General features: G+C 38.6%; 1 protein-coding gene across 3 annotated transcripts in view; it reads left to right on the top strand.

The window, feature by feature from the left end:
• LOC121671667 (probable acyl-CoA dehydrogenase 6) overlaps positions 1–16,856 on the top strand; it is an 81,473-nt gene that overhangs the window by 45,876 nt on the left and 18,741 nt on the right. For all 3 annotated transcript variants that reach the window (XM_042043699.1, XM_042043702.1, XM_042043700.1), the window contains 3 exons: positions 6,739–6,868; positions 9,859–9,965; positions 15,971–16,138. In XM_042043699.1, the coding sequence (XP_041899633.1) occupies positions 6,739–6,868; positions 9,859–9,965; positions 15,971–16,138 (405 nt within the window). The remainder of the gene's footprint in view (positions 1–6,738; positions 6,869–9,858; positions 9,966–15,970; positions 16,139–16,856) is intronic.

The raw sequence follows: 16,856 nt of genomic DNA, 5'->3' as shown, positions 1-16,856 counted from the left end.
CATTTAGTTTGACTGACATTTTCAAATGTACCATAATTGAGATCTGTACTCTTTAATTGCAAAGAAAAAATTGTAGGGTGGTCTAACTACTTCAGGTAAATTCTAGTTTCTTTGGAATAGATGTTGGATCAGACCTGAGTAGGGAAAAATAAACTCCATTTAAAACTCCAGGCAGAAGATGACTGAGGAGTCTGTGATCAGGGATTGCTTAAAGTTTTTCTCTGACTTGGAGCTGATGCGATAGCTGGTGCCTGGGGCTCTGTGCACTTTGGATCTTCTTTTTCCTCTTTTGTGTTTTGGCTACTGCATCTTTTACATTGTTAATGTGTCTTATGTTGCCATGTGCACATTTTATTCTATTGTACCAGGCAACTTAGCTTTTTCTTCCCCATAACATTGTTTGTACACAATTTGGGGGGGTTGCGTTACATTGTTTTTAAGAGCTCTGATAACCTTCTGGGTTGGAAGTTTTATGCCGATGTGACTGGTGACTCAATGTCACTGGGGATATACTGCATAACCACGTAGAAAATTAAGAAAACTTACAAATTTGTGAGGGATGATTTAGAAAGCAGAGGGTAGCAAGTTCAGCTGTTGACAACTTAGTGATTTAGAATATACTGCTCTGGCTTTTAAAAGTGTCTTATACAGCTTTGAACCCTTTTCAAACGTGTCCATGCTGCCCCTAGCTGGGGCCAGGTCTGTGTGGTGCATTTATCTGCGTAGCGGCAGTATTTATCTGCTCAATGGTAGGCACTGCCAAGTTCCTCTGTAGTATTTTGTGGTGGTGTTATAGAAGGGTTTTTATCCTTACACTGGGGGAGAAGTTTCTCCTTTATTTTTACAGTGTGGCTCTGTCTTAACCTAAAACAGTGCTAGACAGACCCAACCACCTTAGTCATCTCAGTAAATTTAGTTTCTGTGGTGACAACTGTGATGACTTCTGTAGCAAGAGGGAACAGAATAGAGAATACAGAAGATAGGAGTATTGTAGAAACACGTATTTTGCATTGTTAATTGCTCTTGGGATTGTACTTGGTCTGCTAACCATGAGTGTTTGAAAAGTAATGAGAAGCCAATCCATATTTTTCCTTTGCAAGGGTTACTGGATCAAAAGAGTAATAGTTAAAGTTTGGTTAGCAGAGTAAGTCCTTATCTGTCTTGGAAATTTTGGTTGAAGTAGTATCTGTGAGAGAGCAAGTACTGAATGTGACTGCAGTCTTTCTAGGATCAACCAAACAAAATCTTGAAACACTATAATTTTTCCTGGTTTGGGACAAACTTTCATTCAAACGATAAGAGTTTGGTCTATCTGACTATGGTAATCTGTTATAAGGAACTTTGCATCTGGTACAAGGGTTGGTTTGTGTCAAGAGTTTTTGTTCTTGGTTGGTTTTTTTGGTTTGTCGTTTTTTGTAAATTGATTGGGGGAGGGGAGGAATAGCCAAAAAATGCATATGTCTTAATCACAACAAGAGTAAAGTGCACTCGCAGTGTTTCTATTACACTAAATGAGAGGTTTTTTCCTCTACACCCAGCCAGAAGCAAATAACCAAGAAGGCAGGAGGTGTTTTCTGAACTTCATTAGTCTCAGCGTTTCAGAATGGGTTATGGGAAATTGCAGAAGACACAAGAGTACACCCATGGTGATTCTTTAAATTCCTTCTATATAAAGCAGAGGAAAGGAATTATGATATGGATTTCTGTACTGTCCTACCTGATGACATTTGCAGCTATGTAGCTTCAAGGCTCTTTGCAGTTCTCTGGAGCTGAAATTCTTGAACCGTATTTATGACAGGTGAATAAGGTTTGAACACTTAAATTTTACTACTGTTGATTTAAAATTGTAGGCTGTGGTGAAAACTGGCATTTAGCTCTGTCTTCGTAGTGTCAAATATAGGAGTCTCTCAGACCTATCTACAAAATGGGACTTGATTCATGCTTTATTTGTCTTTCTAGTCACTAGAAGTGAGAGCACATATTTGTTTTTTTCTTGCACTGAGTTAGGTGCCAATAGTAGAAATAATACTGAGTGATTTTCTTAGGTGTAGATTTACTTTATTTCACTTTCACTTTATTGAAACTTTGGAAACCATGTAAACAAACAAATTATATATGCATTTAAAATGGAGTTCTGGATATGGCTGTATTGTGTTATCACCATTCCATTTTCCAGGCTCACTTACATTCTTAAAACATTGAGGACCACCTGTTTCACCTTGCTTTCACTTACTTACAGACCCCTTTCACCACAGATGTCATTCCCACTGACAGCTACTAGAAGGGATTCAGGAACAAATTCCACAGAGAGACACTTGTAAACTCTTACAAATTTTGGACTAGAGACTTCAAGCCTGTCTCATCATTGAACAGAGTCATATTTGAACAGGGATCCTGAACAAGTGGCAAGAAATGCTCTGGTCTTCACAAAAGTGAAATGATTATATGAAAGACTTCAGTTTCCCATTTGCCTTTATGAGTCCTTTTTCATAGACTTTCTCTGCCTTTGTTTTTCCAATTGATCTTCTCAGCAGTGTTTCTATTTTGACATGTTGCAACTGGAGATCATGTCTTGCTCTTTTATTTGTAGTTTTGGGCATCATCTGTGCTGTGTGCCCCATATTCATATATAAAAGTCCTGATACCCTAAATTATCAAATCTAATAGAATGTACATCTTTTTGCATCTTTTAAGAAGAATGTTTTTTTAAGATTCACTGTGTTCTTTTGGATTCCTATTCCACTGCCAGGGTCACAGACATTACATGTAAAAATTTGCTGATCTATATAAAATAAGGAGCTTTTGCAGAGTGGGAGTGTTAAAATAATGCGATGGTGGTGATTAGTAGAAAAGCAGAGAGCCAATTTAAAGGAATAGGTTAATATACTGACTATGGTGTGGTGGGTTCACCTTGGCCAGCTGCTAGCTCACTGCCCCTCTTCAACAGAACAGGGAAGAAAATACAGTACCAAGGCCTGGCTGTCGAGAAAAGTCAGGGAGACTGGTCACCATTTACTGTCATGGTAAAAAGCAGACTTGGCTGGGGGAAAATTATTTTAATTTCCTGCCAGTTAAAGTAGATTTGTGTAGTGGGAAGCAAAGGTAAATTAAAACAAGATGTTCCACCATCCTCTTCCCCTTATTCCCAAGTTCAGCTTCAGTTCTTCATTCCTGAGTCATCTACCTCACTCCCCACCCCAAGTGGCACGGCAGGATGGGGAGGGGAGGTTGTAGTCAGTCCATAGCACATCCTCTCTGCTATTCTTCCCTCCTCACACTTTTTCCTTCCTGCACCTTGGGTCCTGCCCATGGGCTGCAGTGCAGAATCTTTATTTATTTGTATGTTCCTGTGCTCTCTGCTCTGGGCCTTACGTTTTAATTGCTTTGTAAAAGAATCTGAAATCTGACAATGGATAAGATATCGTATTAGGCCATTTAATAGCTGAAAGTTGTGCTATTATCATCAAAACAGAAATAATTTGAATATAACTGAGTTGCCTTTTTCTACCTGTTTTCAATTATAAAAGCAATAGTTCATTAGACTTTCTGCCTAGTTTAATCTAGTTCGTGTTTTGTTCTTTTAAATTTCTTGCAAATTAAAAATGGTAATGTAGCCAAGCAATTCTCTGAAGGTCCCTCATCTCATTTTAAAGTAAAATGAAATATTTACCCCAGAAATGTGAATATTTAAATATAGTTTGTTATTCTTGATGTGGGGGGTTTTTTGGGGGTTTTTTTGGGGGCGGGCAGAGGGGTTGGTTGGTTGTTTGTTTTGTAAAGCACTCAAATCTAGAATTTATTTGGTTTCTTTCATTATGGATTTTTCACCAAAAATTTCACCAAAGTGTTCACTCCTCTGTTAGGCATGGTGTTTGCTCTTCTGAATTAAAGTTTAATTGACCTATTAGCATAATATCATGGTACAGGTATTTCCAAGAAGTTTTTTTCATTGATGAGACTGGCGAATACAAACCTACTACCACCAGCATATTCCCTTTTTCGTAAATAAGTGTTATTCCAAAAAGAGTAAGTCCTACTCCAAATAAAAATTAAACATTAAGTCCGTAAAACATTCACCATCATCACTGAAACAGATAGAAAAAAGAATGGCCTGGTGGTTTTGTCTCCGATTAAGAGCTGAAACCCACGTCATGCAGGAGAATGCGCTTGGACCAGCCCCACAATATCTGGCCGGAGTTCCAGCAGTGGGGCTGTGAACACCAGGCTGCCACCAGGAGCTGAGGGAAAAAGGAAGTTGCTTTGGTGCTTGTAGCCAGCACTGCCAGCTATTGCTGTGTGTGACACCCCTGGCAGCCTGGCTCGGTGTGGAGGCCCAATTCTCCAAAGAGATGGGACACAACTGTGCTTTGCCGTGCCCTAGGTTACCCAAATTACTGGGGAAATAACATCACAGACTGCACTGACAAGTCAATCGCCACCTTGATCAAGTATTCAGGGCTCAAAAAGACATTCTCTATCATTGTCCATCAAATCACTCACATTTCTCCATGAAAATTTAGCTTCTTGGCTCCTGGAACAGAACTGATGAAAGCTTAGGTGTGGTCTGATTAATGTTTTTCCATTTGCTTCTGCCCTTCCTGCCTGCATCTGTGGTTGTCTCTTGCATTTTCTATCCCCAGATCATAAAATCTTTGGATTTTATCATCTCTTTGCCTGGCAGGACTTCCCTCTCCACCCCCAGCTCCCAAAGCTTCATTCTGTCCTTTGGTCAGAAATCCTTTCATTGTCATTCCTTTAAAAGTTGGCCTTTTGCAGCACTTTGTTTTTAAAATTTACTGCTTAGTAATTAATCTCAAATGAGAGCAATAAGAGTCTGTTATGTGGTAATATACAATGGACTGTGGTATGGACAAAGAATGTCTGTAAGCTGTATACTTGGATAAAGTAGCCCTTCTTTGGGTCAGTTTTGTGCATAACATTCCTCCTGGGAAGTTACTTCGGGTAAATCTAGAAACTAAGGTTTTGATCTGTGAAATTTAAGTGAAAGATGGGAATATAACTGCGTTGTAGACAAAACTAAAGATAAAATCAGTAATAACAGTAGTTTGGCAATAAAAGTATTGACTGATTTAAAAAAAAAATAAAATCTAATGAAAAGTATTTGTGAGGTGCCAAACCTGAGGTTATCTTTTATAATTCTGCTATAGATCCATACAAAATTAGCAAAATCTCTCTCATGCCAGATATCTTTCCACAGTCCTGTCTTTACCTGCACATGCTTTCCTAACTGCTCCTCAGAGCATTCATTTGCTGATGGGGGCTGTGTAAAGGCAAGAAAATTAGATTGTTATGTTAAACACATTTCCATATTGTTATTGTTTCATTGTACTGCTTAAGCTCACAGTAGGAACTTTAAGATTGCGTATATTTTTAAGAAACATTCTTTTCAAGCAAAAGTTTGGAAAAGTAGCCATTTTTTAATTCTGACAGTCTAGACTATTCAGTATGACCTAAGGAGAAGTGTTCTTTGCAAACCAAATTTTATGCTTTGCCTTTCCTACTGCGTTTTCCTTTCAGCAGGGAAAGGATGCACAAAGATAGTTCCTGTGGGTTTAGGAAACAGATGATAGCATGCAAAGCCCCATGTTCATACGCACTGTGGTGTTTTGACTTTTATTTAATGGTGTTTTTTGAAAACTTCAGAGCAGGTCAGTAGAGCGGTGTACTCAGTGTTTGAGGTCAGCAAGTGAAAACAAAAGAGGGTCATCTGCCCCTTATTGTGTGTGTGAGGGGTGAGGGTTTGTTTCTATTTATTTGAAATTTTCTTAGCCGGTCTTCAAGGCAGCTAAAAAAAGAGGAGGTAACGTTATCTAATCACAGCTGCTCATCCAACTAATGACGTCAAGCAGTAACCTTTGCTTTCTCACCATATTTCCTTTGAACTGTAAGCTATTTAATACAGCTAAAAATTATCTCATCCACCATAGCAATGTAGCCCTTTTCTGTGCTTCACTTTGTAGTGGGTTTATCAGCACTGGGCATGGGAATGAGGTGAAGAATAATTTTTTTCTTTAATTGAATTTGCAGATTGGAATATGGAGGGGAGAAGGGGAGCAATGGGCTGTGCTGGCACCAGGCCAGCATCCCAGGTTGTCAGTCCCCTATGAACAAAGAATGCTTTAATCACTGCACAGACCAGGTGCCAGGGTATGAAATACACGTGTTCAGTACTGTAGTTGTGCCTAACGTGAATTTTGAGCGATGGCAGTAATTTAGCATAGAAACACAACCTGCATGTGGTCTCACTCCATGCCGACTTGATTGCTGTGTCTGAGCAAGATGATTCCATTGTTGGATGAGAGCGGGTGTCAGGTGTTATCATGGGGAAATAAAAGCACTTCTTACCTTGTGTTGTGATCTGTTCATATGACCTTGCTGTTGGAAAGAATAATTTTGCCTTCTGATATAATTTTCAACAGCATGTCACTTCTTCCTGCTGCTTACAGTAAAAGTAATGAGGCTACTTAGGATACTCAGAAGTGACCTGATGTGCACATGGATAATTAGAGTGGGTGTAATTCTCAATTCAGACACTGTAAAGAATAGTGTAGTATTGCTTTTGTGAAAGGAAAGCTGGTAATTGTCAAATACTTAAAAATTAGCAGTTAAATTGCAGTTGGCAAGTGCTTGCAGTAGCAACATCTTTTTGTGTTGTTGTTTTTCTTGCTGCTTATGCCAGTCTAGAACATGAGAATCATAGATCTGTTTTTTCCTCAGAATATGGTGGCATGGGCTTGGACTTCTCCTATAATATTGCAGTGGCAGAAGAGCTGGGAAATATCCGCTGTGGAGGTATTACTATGGCTATTGGAGTGCAAGCTGGCATGGCTACTCCTGCTCTTACAAGGTAATTTTCAGAAAGTTTAGTTTAGCCTAAAACCCAAAGTGTCATGAGTAGAGAAAAACAACAGTGTATATTTCCTGTCCAGCCTGAGGAAAGAACCTCCTTCCTCTCTGCTTCTCTCAGACAGTTTGGTTTAGGGGAGAAAATACTCTTTTTTTAATATATTTTTAACACTAGAGTATTATATGTTAAAACATAAGCCTTGTTTAGTAGTAGATTATATGTTTACAAACACAGAATTTTGGTGCCACAACCAATTAAAAAATTTAATTCCAGAATCCAAGTTATTGGTGTTTGTCTTTTTTCTTAGCCAGATATGCCAGTGCAGTAATATTAAGGATGCGTTTAGTTGCAGTGATTAGGATCAGTCTAATTCTGTTTTATAATTTACTTGTTCCTTTTCCAGCTTTGCAAGGTGTCAATCCTAAAGTTGTAGCACATATATCATGCTTCCTAAATATGCCCATTCTGGATAATTAATCATTTTTCTTTTTCTCGGCAGCTATGTCAGTGTTCCCATTTTAGTCACTTGCTATCATTCAGGCTCCTGCACTTGCTCAATCTGTTTTGTTGGGTTTTTTCCTCCCTCAATAAAACTGACAGTTACCAACTTCTTCATGTGGTAGTTTCGCAGACATTCTGTGTCATAGCAACAGTTTTTAAAACTAGACTGGGGCAACTGACTGATCCAGCAGTTTGCCCCTGGAATGTGGATACACCCAAAATTCTGGAAGATGAGGTGCCACCCTTGTCAACAGCATACCTGGGAATGAATATCAAAAAAAGTTAGTTTTACTATGTGATTTATTGTTTGCTGTAAAGGAGAGAAACTGCAGCTGACAATCAGAACATATAAACAGAACTGTGTGGATCACAGAAGTGTTATATCTGTATTTTGCCATGGTTTCTTTTCTTTCCTTTTGCCTTCTAATTATGGTATTGTATACCACCGGAATTTTTGTCTTTGTTTTCATGACATTCCACCAATGTTAGTTACGAAGTATGGAGCAAGAAAGGATGAACCACTTTCGTGCAACTCGGTGTGTCAGAATCTCACACTTGGGACTTCTGTGTTACACAGGATCAACAAGATTCATTGACTGTAGACTTGTGTGTGTGTGTATGGATACCCAAATGCATAGAAATGTATTTTATAGTGATGCTAAGGCTGCACAGTTAATCACATGGGAAACTGTGTTCTGGGATATGACCCCAACCAGAAAGCAGACATGGTCAGGTCTGTCTTGAGCCAGAGCACGATCTCCTTGAAAGTAGAGTTTTCTAATTCTGTAGCTGTTAAACTGGGAAGAAGTGGGTATCACATTTGTGCAAGCCTGAGGTTTTTCTGGGATGCATTTAAGATGGGTAGAATTTTACAGAAATGACATATTTCTAGCAGAAAGCTAGCAGTTGAGCAAGAAGCTAGCTGTCTCCTGCAAGGCACATCTTCTGAAGATAGAGTTGCGTGACTTTTTTTTGATTGCAAAATAATATCTTCTACAGCCACATTTTTGGAAAGAGCTGAACTGTTTTCTGGAACTCAAAACAAAGACATCAAACCAAAAATATCATCCTAAGAAAAGTTCTTGCTGTGAAAATTCTCTGTTGAAATGCTAAAGGTTAGCAAAGTTTCAAGCATCAGAAAGCATTGCCAAAAATCACCACTATCTGCTCTCATTATCTAGTTTTCCATGTTGTTGGTTGGGTTGTTTGGGGGTTTTTTTGACTAATGAATGTGCAAGTAGCCATACTTGATCATACCCATGGAAAGTTAAAAAAAAAGTATACTGCCTAACAGACATGGGAACTTTGTTCCAGTATGCTAGAGTGAGCAGTAAGCACTCCAAACTTGCTTCTTGTATTTATTTGGGATTGCTGCTGTGATTTTCAGCAGAGACAGGACTAGGAATTGAGCTCCTTGTGTGCACCAAGTGGAAGTGTCTGCCAGATCCCAGTCTGTTCTCTGGCTGTCCCATGTCCTTTGTGCCAGGGCTGGTTGGAGGGGATGGCTTAGTCTTAGCTTGAATGGCCCCACTCCTTTGGAAGTACTGGAACTATGTTTTAGAAGGAGGCCCCAGAGAGCCTAAGGAGGCGAGTGATGATGATGACCTGAGAAGCCTCATACCAAAGAGGAGGCTGAGGAGGAACTTGAATTTATGGATTCCTGCACACAGAAGACATTTCATGACCCAAGGAATTTTTCAGTCACACAAGAGAGGTTCAAGAACTGGACCTTGAACTCACCATTCACACTGGAGAAGAAATCAGTGAATGTTAATTAGGATAAAATCAAGCATAAAATGAGATGGACCATATTTTGAATGGATATGAGCTTCTAAACAATGGGAAAATAGTGTGTACCTCTTAACTGAAATACAGCCAAGTGAAATTTTTGTGTTAAAATACCATCAACAGCTTGCTGTTTCCCTTTTTATTTTTGTAGAGATAAAAGAGCAGCTGAGAAGAAGCATTAATGGATTTTACTATGTGATTTAAATATATTAAGATATAAATAATTTAAATACATATATTTGCAGATGGTGGCCATGACATGTCATAACTTTTCAGTCATCACTAAAACCTGGCAAAGAGCTGGTGCAGAAGTCAGAAGATAAACAGAGAGCAGGTCCTCCATCTTGGCTGACTTCAGGAACATAAAGGGGAATCCTCAGGGGTTATGTTTATTTAGATCTGGAACTTTTAAAGCAACAATCATAAAGATAGATTTTGGGCATCTAGGCCACACATTTCTGTGGGAATAAGATGCCTGAATACTTTTTACTTGTATGAAATGATTGTGGCTGCACTTCTGGTCAAGACTGAATCACAGCTTTGGAAGGTATCTGTTCTATCTTTTGGCTCTGGGACAGCTTTAACCTGGTCATAGGAAAACTGATCACTGTGTGGGTAGAACAAGATTTGTAACTAACGCCTAAATAAAACTGACCTTCATAAGCTTTTAATAGCCTATCTTTTTCATTATTTTGTTGCAGGTTTGGTTCCCATGAGTTGAAAAAACAGTTCCTCATACCAACTATAGCTGGTGATTTTGTGGCTTGCTTGGGAATCAGTGAAGCTGGAGCTGGGTCAGATGTTGCAAGTAAGTTAATCTAGCAAACTGCCAGTTTTAGACAGCTTGATGTTTTAATGGAAAGAATCTGTTTTTCCTGACACTTCACTTTGCCCCCATCCTTTGTAATAAACAAAAGGAAGGAAAGTCTGGTGTGGTGAGGGCAAAAAGTAACACTCCAGGAACATAACACATGTTTCTCATGCATCCAAAAGCAATCAGTTTTAACATATTTGTCAGGTGAATCAATGGAGTAACCTTGTATAGGCTGAATGCAAGAGATTTTTTTCTTTTATACTGGCCCCAGTTTTCTTCTACTGTTGTCCTGCTGCTGCCTCCCTGCTCTGTCCAGGCTCACCGCTGGCAGGAGCGCTCCAGCACCTCATTAGTTGCACAGCCAGCATCAGTCATGCAACTCTAGATGTACGTGACGGGGAACATAACCTGTTCAGCTGTACTGGAACTTGCACTGCCTTAACACAACCTCTCCTCTGAATGGGGGCAAACTACAGAGCCACTATGTTCGTAAAATGATGGCATCACTTTCACAATGATTTCCTCTTGCTCATCCTTACCACACCTCAGCCCCTTCTGTCATTCTGGTGAAGCAAAAATATATCTCAACTGCTGATTGCTTTATTTAGAGGTAATGAAGAATTTGTGATGTCAAATCTGTTGCCTTTGTAATTTAGTTACTTCGCATGCAACTGTTTTTCTTGGTTTAATGCAAAAATATGTTTAAAAACCTGAACAAATGAAACTATTACTCTAAAGTGCCTGAGGCAGTAGAAAATTTGAACAATTAAACCAAAACAGATACTGTGGAAAAAGAAAAGATGTCTCCTCTGATGCTGAATCATGGGCTCCATGGAAAAGAGAATGGTAAGTGACCACTTTTAGAGGTTTAGTTGGACAGAGCATGGCTAAGTTGAACACATTGTGTTCTTACAAATTACTGAGACATTTTCCTGCAGACAAACTTGCCAAGTATGAGATATTTTTTATCGTAGGAGTCCTATATCCATCTCTGTGACCAAACTCCTGTTGGTTTTTTCAAGGCAAATAGATAAACATCCAGCTGCAAGGGTGCAGTAGGTAGATTTCAAGAACGTTAACGTGGATAATGAAATCATGGGACTAAATCTTCCTGCATGATCCATTGCTGTTTTCCTTTCTGGGTTAATTGAATTTGTTCATAAGAAAAATTTCATTATTGTAGTAACTTGTTTATTAAAGAGAAACTCTTAATAATACTTAATAATTAGAAAAAATAAATATATAAATATTAAATTTCAATATTGTTTAAATTAACATTATTACTTGTCATAATTCAAATATTAAGATGTAAATAATTAATCTTATAATAGTACTTAGTAATTTACTTGTTAAAGTAATTATAAATTTGAATTTTGCTAATGTAAGAAATACATCATTTATTTTAATAAATGCCTCTCTAGTTTAATTAGATGATTATCAGAAATTTCCAAATATGAATTTTTTGATGCAGTGTTCCAGATAATAAGTAACACAAATAATGCTTCAGCAGCATGTTGTTTATAATCTAGTTAAAGCAGTATGATGTACTTAGATTAATGCAGTTAAAAACAAATTTGGAATCAAAGAGGAGTATCTAATGAACCTATGCTGCAGCTTGGAGACACACTGTAGGATGAAATGACAATACATTTTCCCCCTGTTCTGGAAAATTTGATCCCTGATATAGATGCCAAATCCAGCTTACAGTGCTTTTAAAAGGTAATTAAATGGACAACTTAGGTGTGGGCAACAATAGGTTGTGTTCTGAGTTGCACCATTTTGCACCATCTCCAGGTGGCCCAGCTGTAAAGTAGACTGAGCTGTGTGAAACTGCACTTGGTGCTTCCTTTTGTTTCTCATGCTATTGGGGATGTTTGTTCCCCTAAGACAAGTGAAGGGACATAGCAACTCTTCACATGTGAGGGTTGGGGACATGCTTCTGCCATGTGAGCCAGTATATTTTAAACTGAAAAATGACAGAGACTGAGGTAGCTCTAACATTTTTTCCTGCAGTTCCAAAATTAATTAAGGTGATATGAGCTGGGAAGACAAAAAAAGTGTTTACATGAGAACTGAAATGTGCCTCAAACCAATTTATTCAGAATTCAACAGAACAAAAAGGACTGTGTCTATTAGTCTAACAGAAAATTCATGTCAGTTTGAAGGAGCACCTGTCTGCTTTCAAGTGCAGTTGTTCTATATTGTCCATAGTAGTGACCGAGTGCACCAAAACTAGTGCAGAGTTGGCTTGAAAAGAAAAAGAGAACAGTACAGTTGGTACAGAAAATTCTTTAATTTCAGGATTCTGGTACTACAAAGCATAAACATTTGTGTCAGTTTGAATTATATTGTCTCATTCTATCTCACTCCAATTCCACAATTTATAGAATGTTTTGCTGACAGTTTGTGGGGATATTTAAGAACACATCATGGAAAACACTTCCTCTTGTCTTCGAGTTATGTCCAGGCATCTACAGCTGATAACACTGTTCATGTATACCTCTTCAACATAGATATCTTTCCCTGTTTTGTCTCAGTGGAATCCAGCCTTTCTGCTTTTCTGAATTGAGGTTGTCTTTTTTGAGCAAAAAACCCCAGAATTTCACATGGTGTCTATAATGGCACAAATACTTTTACAACCCTAGTAGAAGTATTACTCTCCAATATGTGATGTTACACAACAGCTTGCAAACTTGCGAATCCTGTGATTAACTGTGGATCATCTTCATTACCAGTTTGCTATGGAAACATTGCAGGATTTAGCAATCACTTTTACTACTTTGTGTCTGAGTACTTGTACTTGCCATGTTGAATTTGAAAACTCAAGATCATTCCTTTCTCACTGGGCCACACTTCAGTTGTCTGTGTTGGTGATGTCTCCCAAGTTTGTGTCACAAATAAATTTAATTAGTGTATTCCTACCCTTTAAAAGATCATTAATGCAAATATTCAGTAGGTTTTGTCCAGAGGCTGATATCCAAGGAGGGGCTTAACTAGTACCTCTCCCTGCACATCAGAACTTCCTCTTTTAATGCAACCTGATGCAATTTCCCCTTTGCCAAGTTTCTTATGCACATTTCCACTTTTGTCCTAATTATCTTTTCAAATTTTAACTCATAATTACCTAGTAGTGTCAATTTCACTTGCTTGGGTCCAATAGGATTTTTTCTCCAGAAAATCCAATTTCATAATAAACAAATCAGGTTGGGTTTCAATAAGATACCATGGGTAAATTGAATTCTCTTTTCTTTCCAAATGTATTTTGAGGCTGTGGAGATTGCCAAAACCAGCAACCTCTGTTTTCACTAATTTCAGTTTCTATACAGTCCTTCTTGTAGGCATTTTGCTTTGTCAACTATATTGTAATCCCTCTGTAATCTCCTGTAAAAAGTTTCTTTTTTTGAAGTGTCCTCTATATGCCTCATTTTTTTCCCATCCTCTTTTCATTTCTGTGGATGAAACATTTTTATTTGCCACCCTAACCTTCTTTGATTTTGTTGGGTTTCATCTGCAAGATTTAACTTAGTTCAACCTGTTGCAGTACTAATCTTCTGACCTCCAAACTGTAGCTTGCTTTCATGATTAATCTTGTTCATTTCCTGCAAGTCATCTCCTGGTTTTTGAAGTGATTATTCATTCAGTTAGACTTGAAGGTATTTCTTTAAAGTTTTGGGGCTTCTTTTCCTGTTCTGATGATGTAAATTTCAGATACATGTTCTTCATATTTTACTTGAATGATATGTGTTGCCTATCTTTGACTGTAATATTGACCTTAAAAGTTGAAGCCAACCTTACCTTTAGTCAAATCTATTTAGATGCATGACTGGACTCAAGAGTGCAGTGGAGAAGAAAATTGAGGCTCGAGTACACATGATTTGAATGGTGATGTGACCAACCCTGATTGCTTATATGGCACCAGCTGTATCATACGCCTCTGGTGATGCCTTGTGCTCTTCCCCAGAAGGGCTCCTCAGAGCATGCTGTGTTGAGACATAAAAAATACAGGGTCAGTGGTGTGGGCCTGCAAAAATTAGTCATGGAGCACCCACTGAAGTAGCCTTTTCCCAGAGCTATGCTCTGTCAGGGAAATAATCAGTCAAATATTCCAAATTTTCTGTACAGCCACATTCCTGAGTCCACTTGACCTTAGTAAATTCTTAAGTACATTTTCAAAGCCTGCTGTATTTTAAACATAAAACTTACATATTGATTTGATCATCTTTCTTTTAATTAAAGATAATCAACTCTTCATAAGATCATTTTAAATAGTTGCTTCTCAAGTGTTTGAAGCAAACTTCGAACCATTGAATCTGGGAGTACTTAAACATTCTCATTAGTAAGGCATTTGTTCTTTAATCTGTATTTGGGTGGTTAGGCCCCTGTGATGCCATGCTTGCAAGAACTATTTACATTTGTGGTAACATCACAGTGCTCATTGTTCCTTTGCAGACCTTCTATGAGACTTCTATCTAATCTCGTCAGTAGCTGTTTCATAACAAAGGGATGAGTGATGTAAATCACTGTGTATGCTCCCATCCTTGTCACACCATTTCAGCAGTCATATTTCTTATTCCAGCTCTTGTGTGTCCTTCATTTATTATTTGGTCTCCATGTATATGAGTGTCCAGTGTCTGTGTCCATGTATTATGAGTGCCAGTACTTCAGATTCCTTCAATTTCTTGGCCTTCATTCTTACACAGATTTCATATCGAGTCCCTTGGACAGATTTGCCACAGCCCTTTCACTGGGTGAATTCCTCTGTGTCTGCTGGTTTTATCCACATGATTACTATCTCCTTCCCTTGCTCTTGATCATTACCAGCTAGTACATTCCTTTAGCCATAGCTATATCCCATACTCCCCTGTTTTATACCTTATACAATTTTCTCCCATCATTTTTCCCCTGTTCCTTCATTAACAAGACTAGTTTTCAGCCATGCTGACCTCAGTCCCAGTTTATCTCCTAAATGAAGGTCAGATACTTGGGTTTGCTTTTGGCTTATGTTTAGGGCCCTAGGGAAGAACGTGCACGTGCAGATTGAGGTGGTTGTGTATGAAAGTGTAACCAGATGTCTTACATGTGCCTGCCCACTCCACCTGGTGTCTGACTCCTACCCTCCCAGTCTACGGTCCCTCTCAGTGGGTGGCCTCTTATAGACTTCATAGTCTTGTTAGATTTACAGGTGCTATTGGGAGTGTGGCAGGGTTCTCTTATACCATCACCTACTTATAGCTGGATATCTGTTGGAGAGTCTTTGTCAACTGGGGTTCTTGTCAAAGAGGTTCAATTGCAGGGAAAAGAAGCCAGCCCTTTGGAAAGTCTGCTGGGGGGTAAATAACAACGAGTGATTCTCTCTGGTTGTCTCTTGAAAGCAACTAGGGCTGCTTGCAGCGTAATGTGAACAGTCGCAGAGGAAAATAATATTGCTTTTTGCCAGGGTGCATAAACAGCAGGTGTTCAGATCTCCTTCATGTAAAGACGTTCATTGCATTCAGACTTGGCCTTTGATAGTTTACCAGCTTTGTATTGCACCCCGTGACCAAGAGCATGCAGGAAGTGGATGTCGGTTTGTCTTTATACATTCATAGATACCAAGGTTTATGTTTGTTTAAGTCATGACTCTGGAATTAATGGCTTCCTCAGAACCAGTGCACAGTGAGAGAAACTCTAGTAGGTCACCTCAGAGTGAAATGCTTCTGTCCCAAGTTTTTGACCACCACACTTAGGAAGTTTTCTGCTTTTATCCAGTGGGATGAAGATTCCATCTAAAGGAAGGTGAGAGAAGTGGAGAAGTGATCCTGTTTCCCTGACTTGCCTTCCAAGAGTTGTCCAGACTAGTTTGCCTCATGCCTGGAAGGATTATAGGACATGGGGTTATGAGGGAGAACCAAATACGAGTTTTGTGTCTGAGAGCAAGGGACTGACCCTGCCACTCATACCTGGACCAACATACCTCTCCTTCCCAAGAATAACCCTTCATTTCCTGTGTTTTGAAATAGATATCAAGACAACGGCTGTGAGAAAGGGCGATGAATATGTCATAAATGGAGGGAAGATGTGGATTACATCCGGGACCCAGGCAGACTGGATGTGCCTTCTGGCAAACACCAGTGAAGGACCTCCCCATCGAAATAAATCTCTCATATGTCTGCCAATGAATCTACCTGGTAATAACACAGGACTCTTTGTCTTCTAATTTGATTTTATTGATGTTTTTTGTATGCCTAATACAAGAAGGAAAGGTGCTTAATGAAAATATATTTAGAGAAGTTGTTCACACACATTTTCATGACAATGATTCATAACCATATAAAAGTAAAAGGATAAAGAGTTTAGAGATTTCAAACTTGGGAAATACCTCTCAAAACAAGCCTGGTGGGCTTGCTGAAGAGAATTGCATGCATTCTCAGAGTGTTTCATGGCTGTGCTGTGCAAAGGAATCTTTTCATGAGAGCACTACTACCAATTTGAATTATAAAAATGGTCTGAGAGTTAAATGTGGGCTGGAGTGAAAGATTCTTGGAAGTAGGGATTTGGTTTTGAATAAGACTAGCAATTCAGGTGAAGACATGGAAGAAATACAGCCTGGTCTAAGGGTACAAGTTTCAGTGGTACAGTCCACACAGTGTCTGTTCTGAGTAGTCTGCAGACCTTGAAGAATGCAGGAGTGCTATATGCATAAAGAACATCATTCAGAGAGGATGCAGTTAAGATTGTGCTGGTGGGATCCTTTGCAGTTTTGACACTTGTGCAAAAGTTTCTAATCTTTTAAGTTTTCACTCATTTTAATATTTTAAAATATGCAGTATATTAATTTATGCACTATATAATATATAGTGTATTTTAATGTGCAATTTTAAAAATCAATGTTTATTTAATGGGATG

The sequence above is a fragment of the Corvus kubaryi genome, unplaced genomic scaffold (assembly GCF_017639235.1).
Source record: "Corvus kubaryi isolate FWS band 111438036 unplaced genomic scaffold, C.kubaryi_AGA036_p1.0 37398, whole genome shotgun sequence".
Lineage (NCBI taxonomy): Eukaryota > Metazoa > Chordata > Aves > Passeriformes > Corvidae > Corvus > Corvus kubaryi.
Note: the sequence above shows the minus strand (reverse complement) of the source record. Positions and strands in the feature narration are given on the sequence as shown.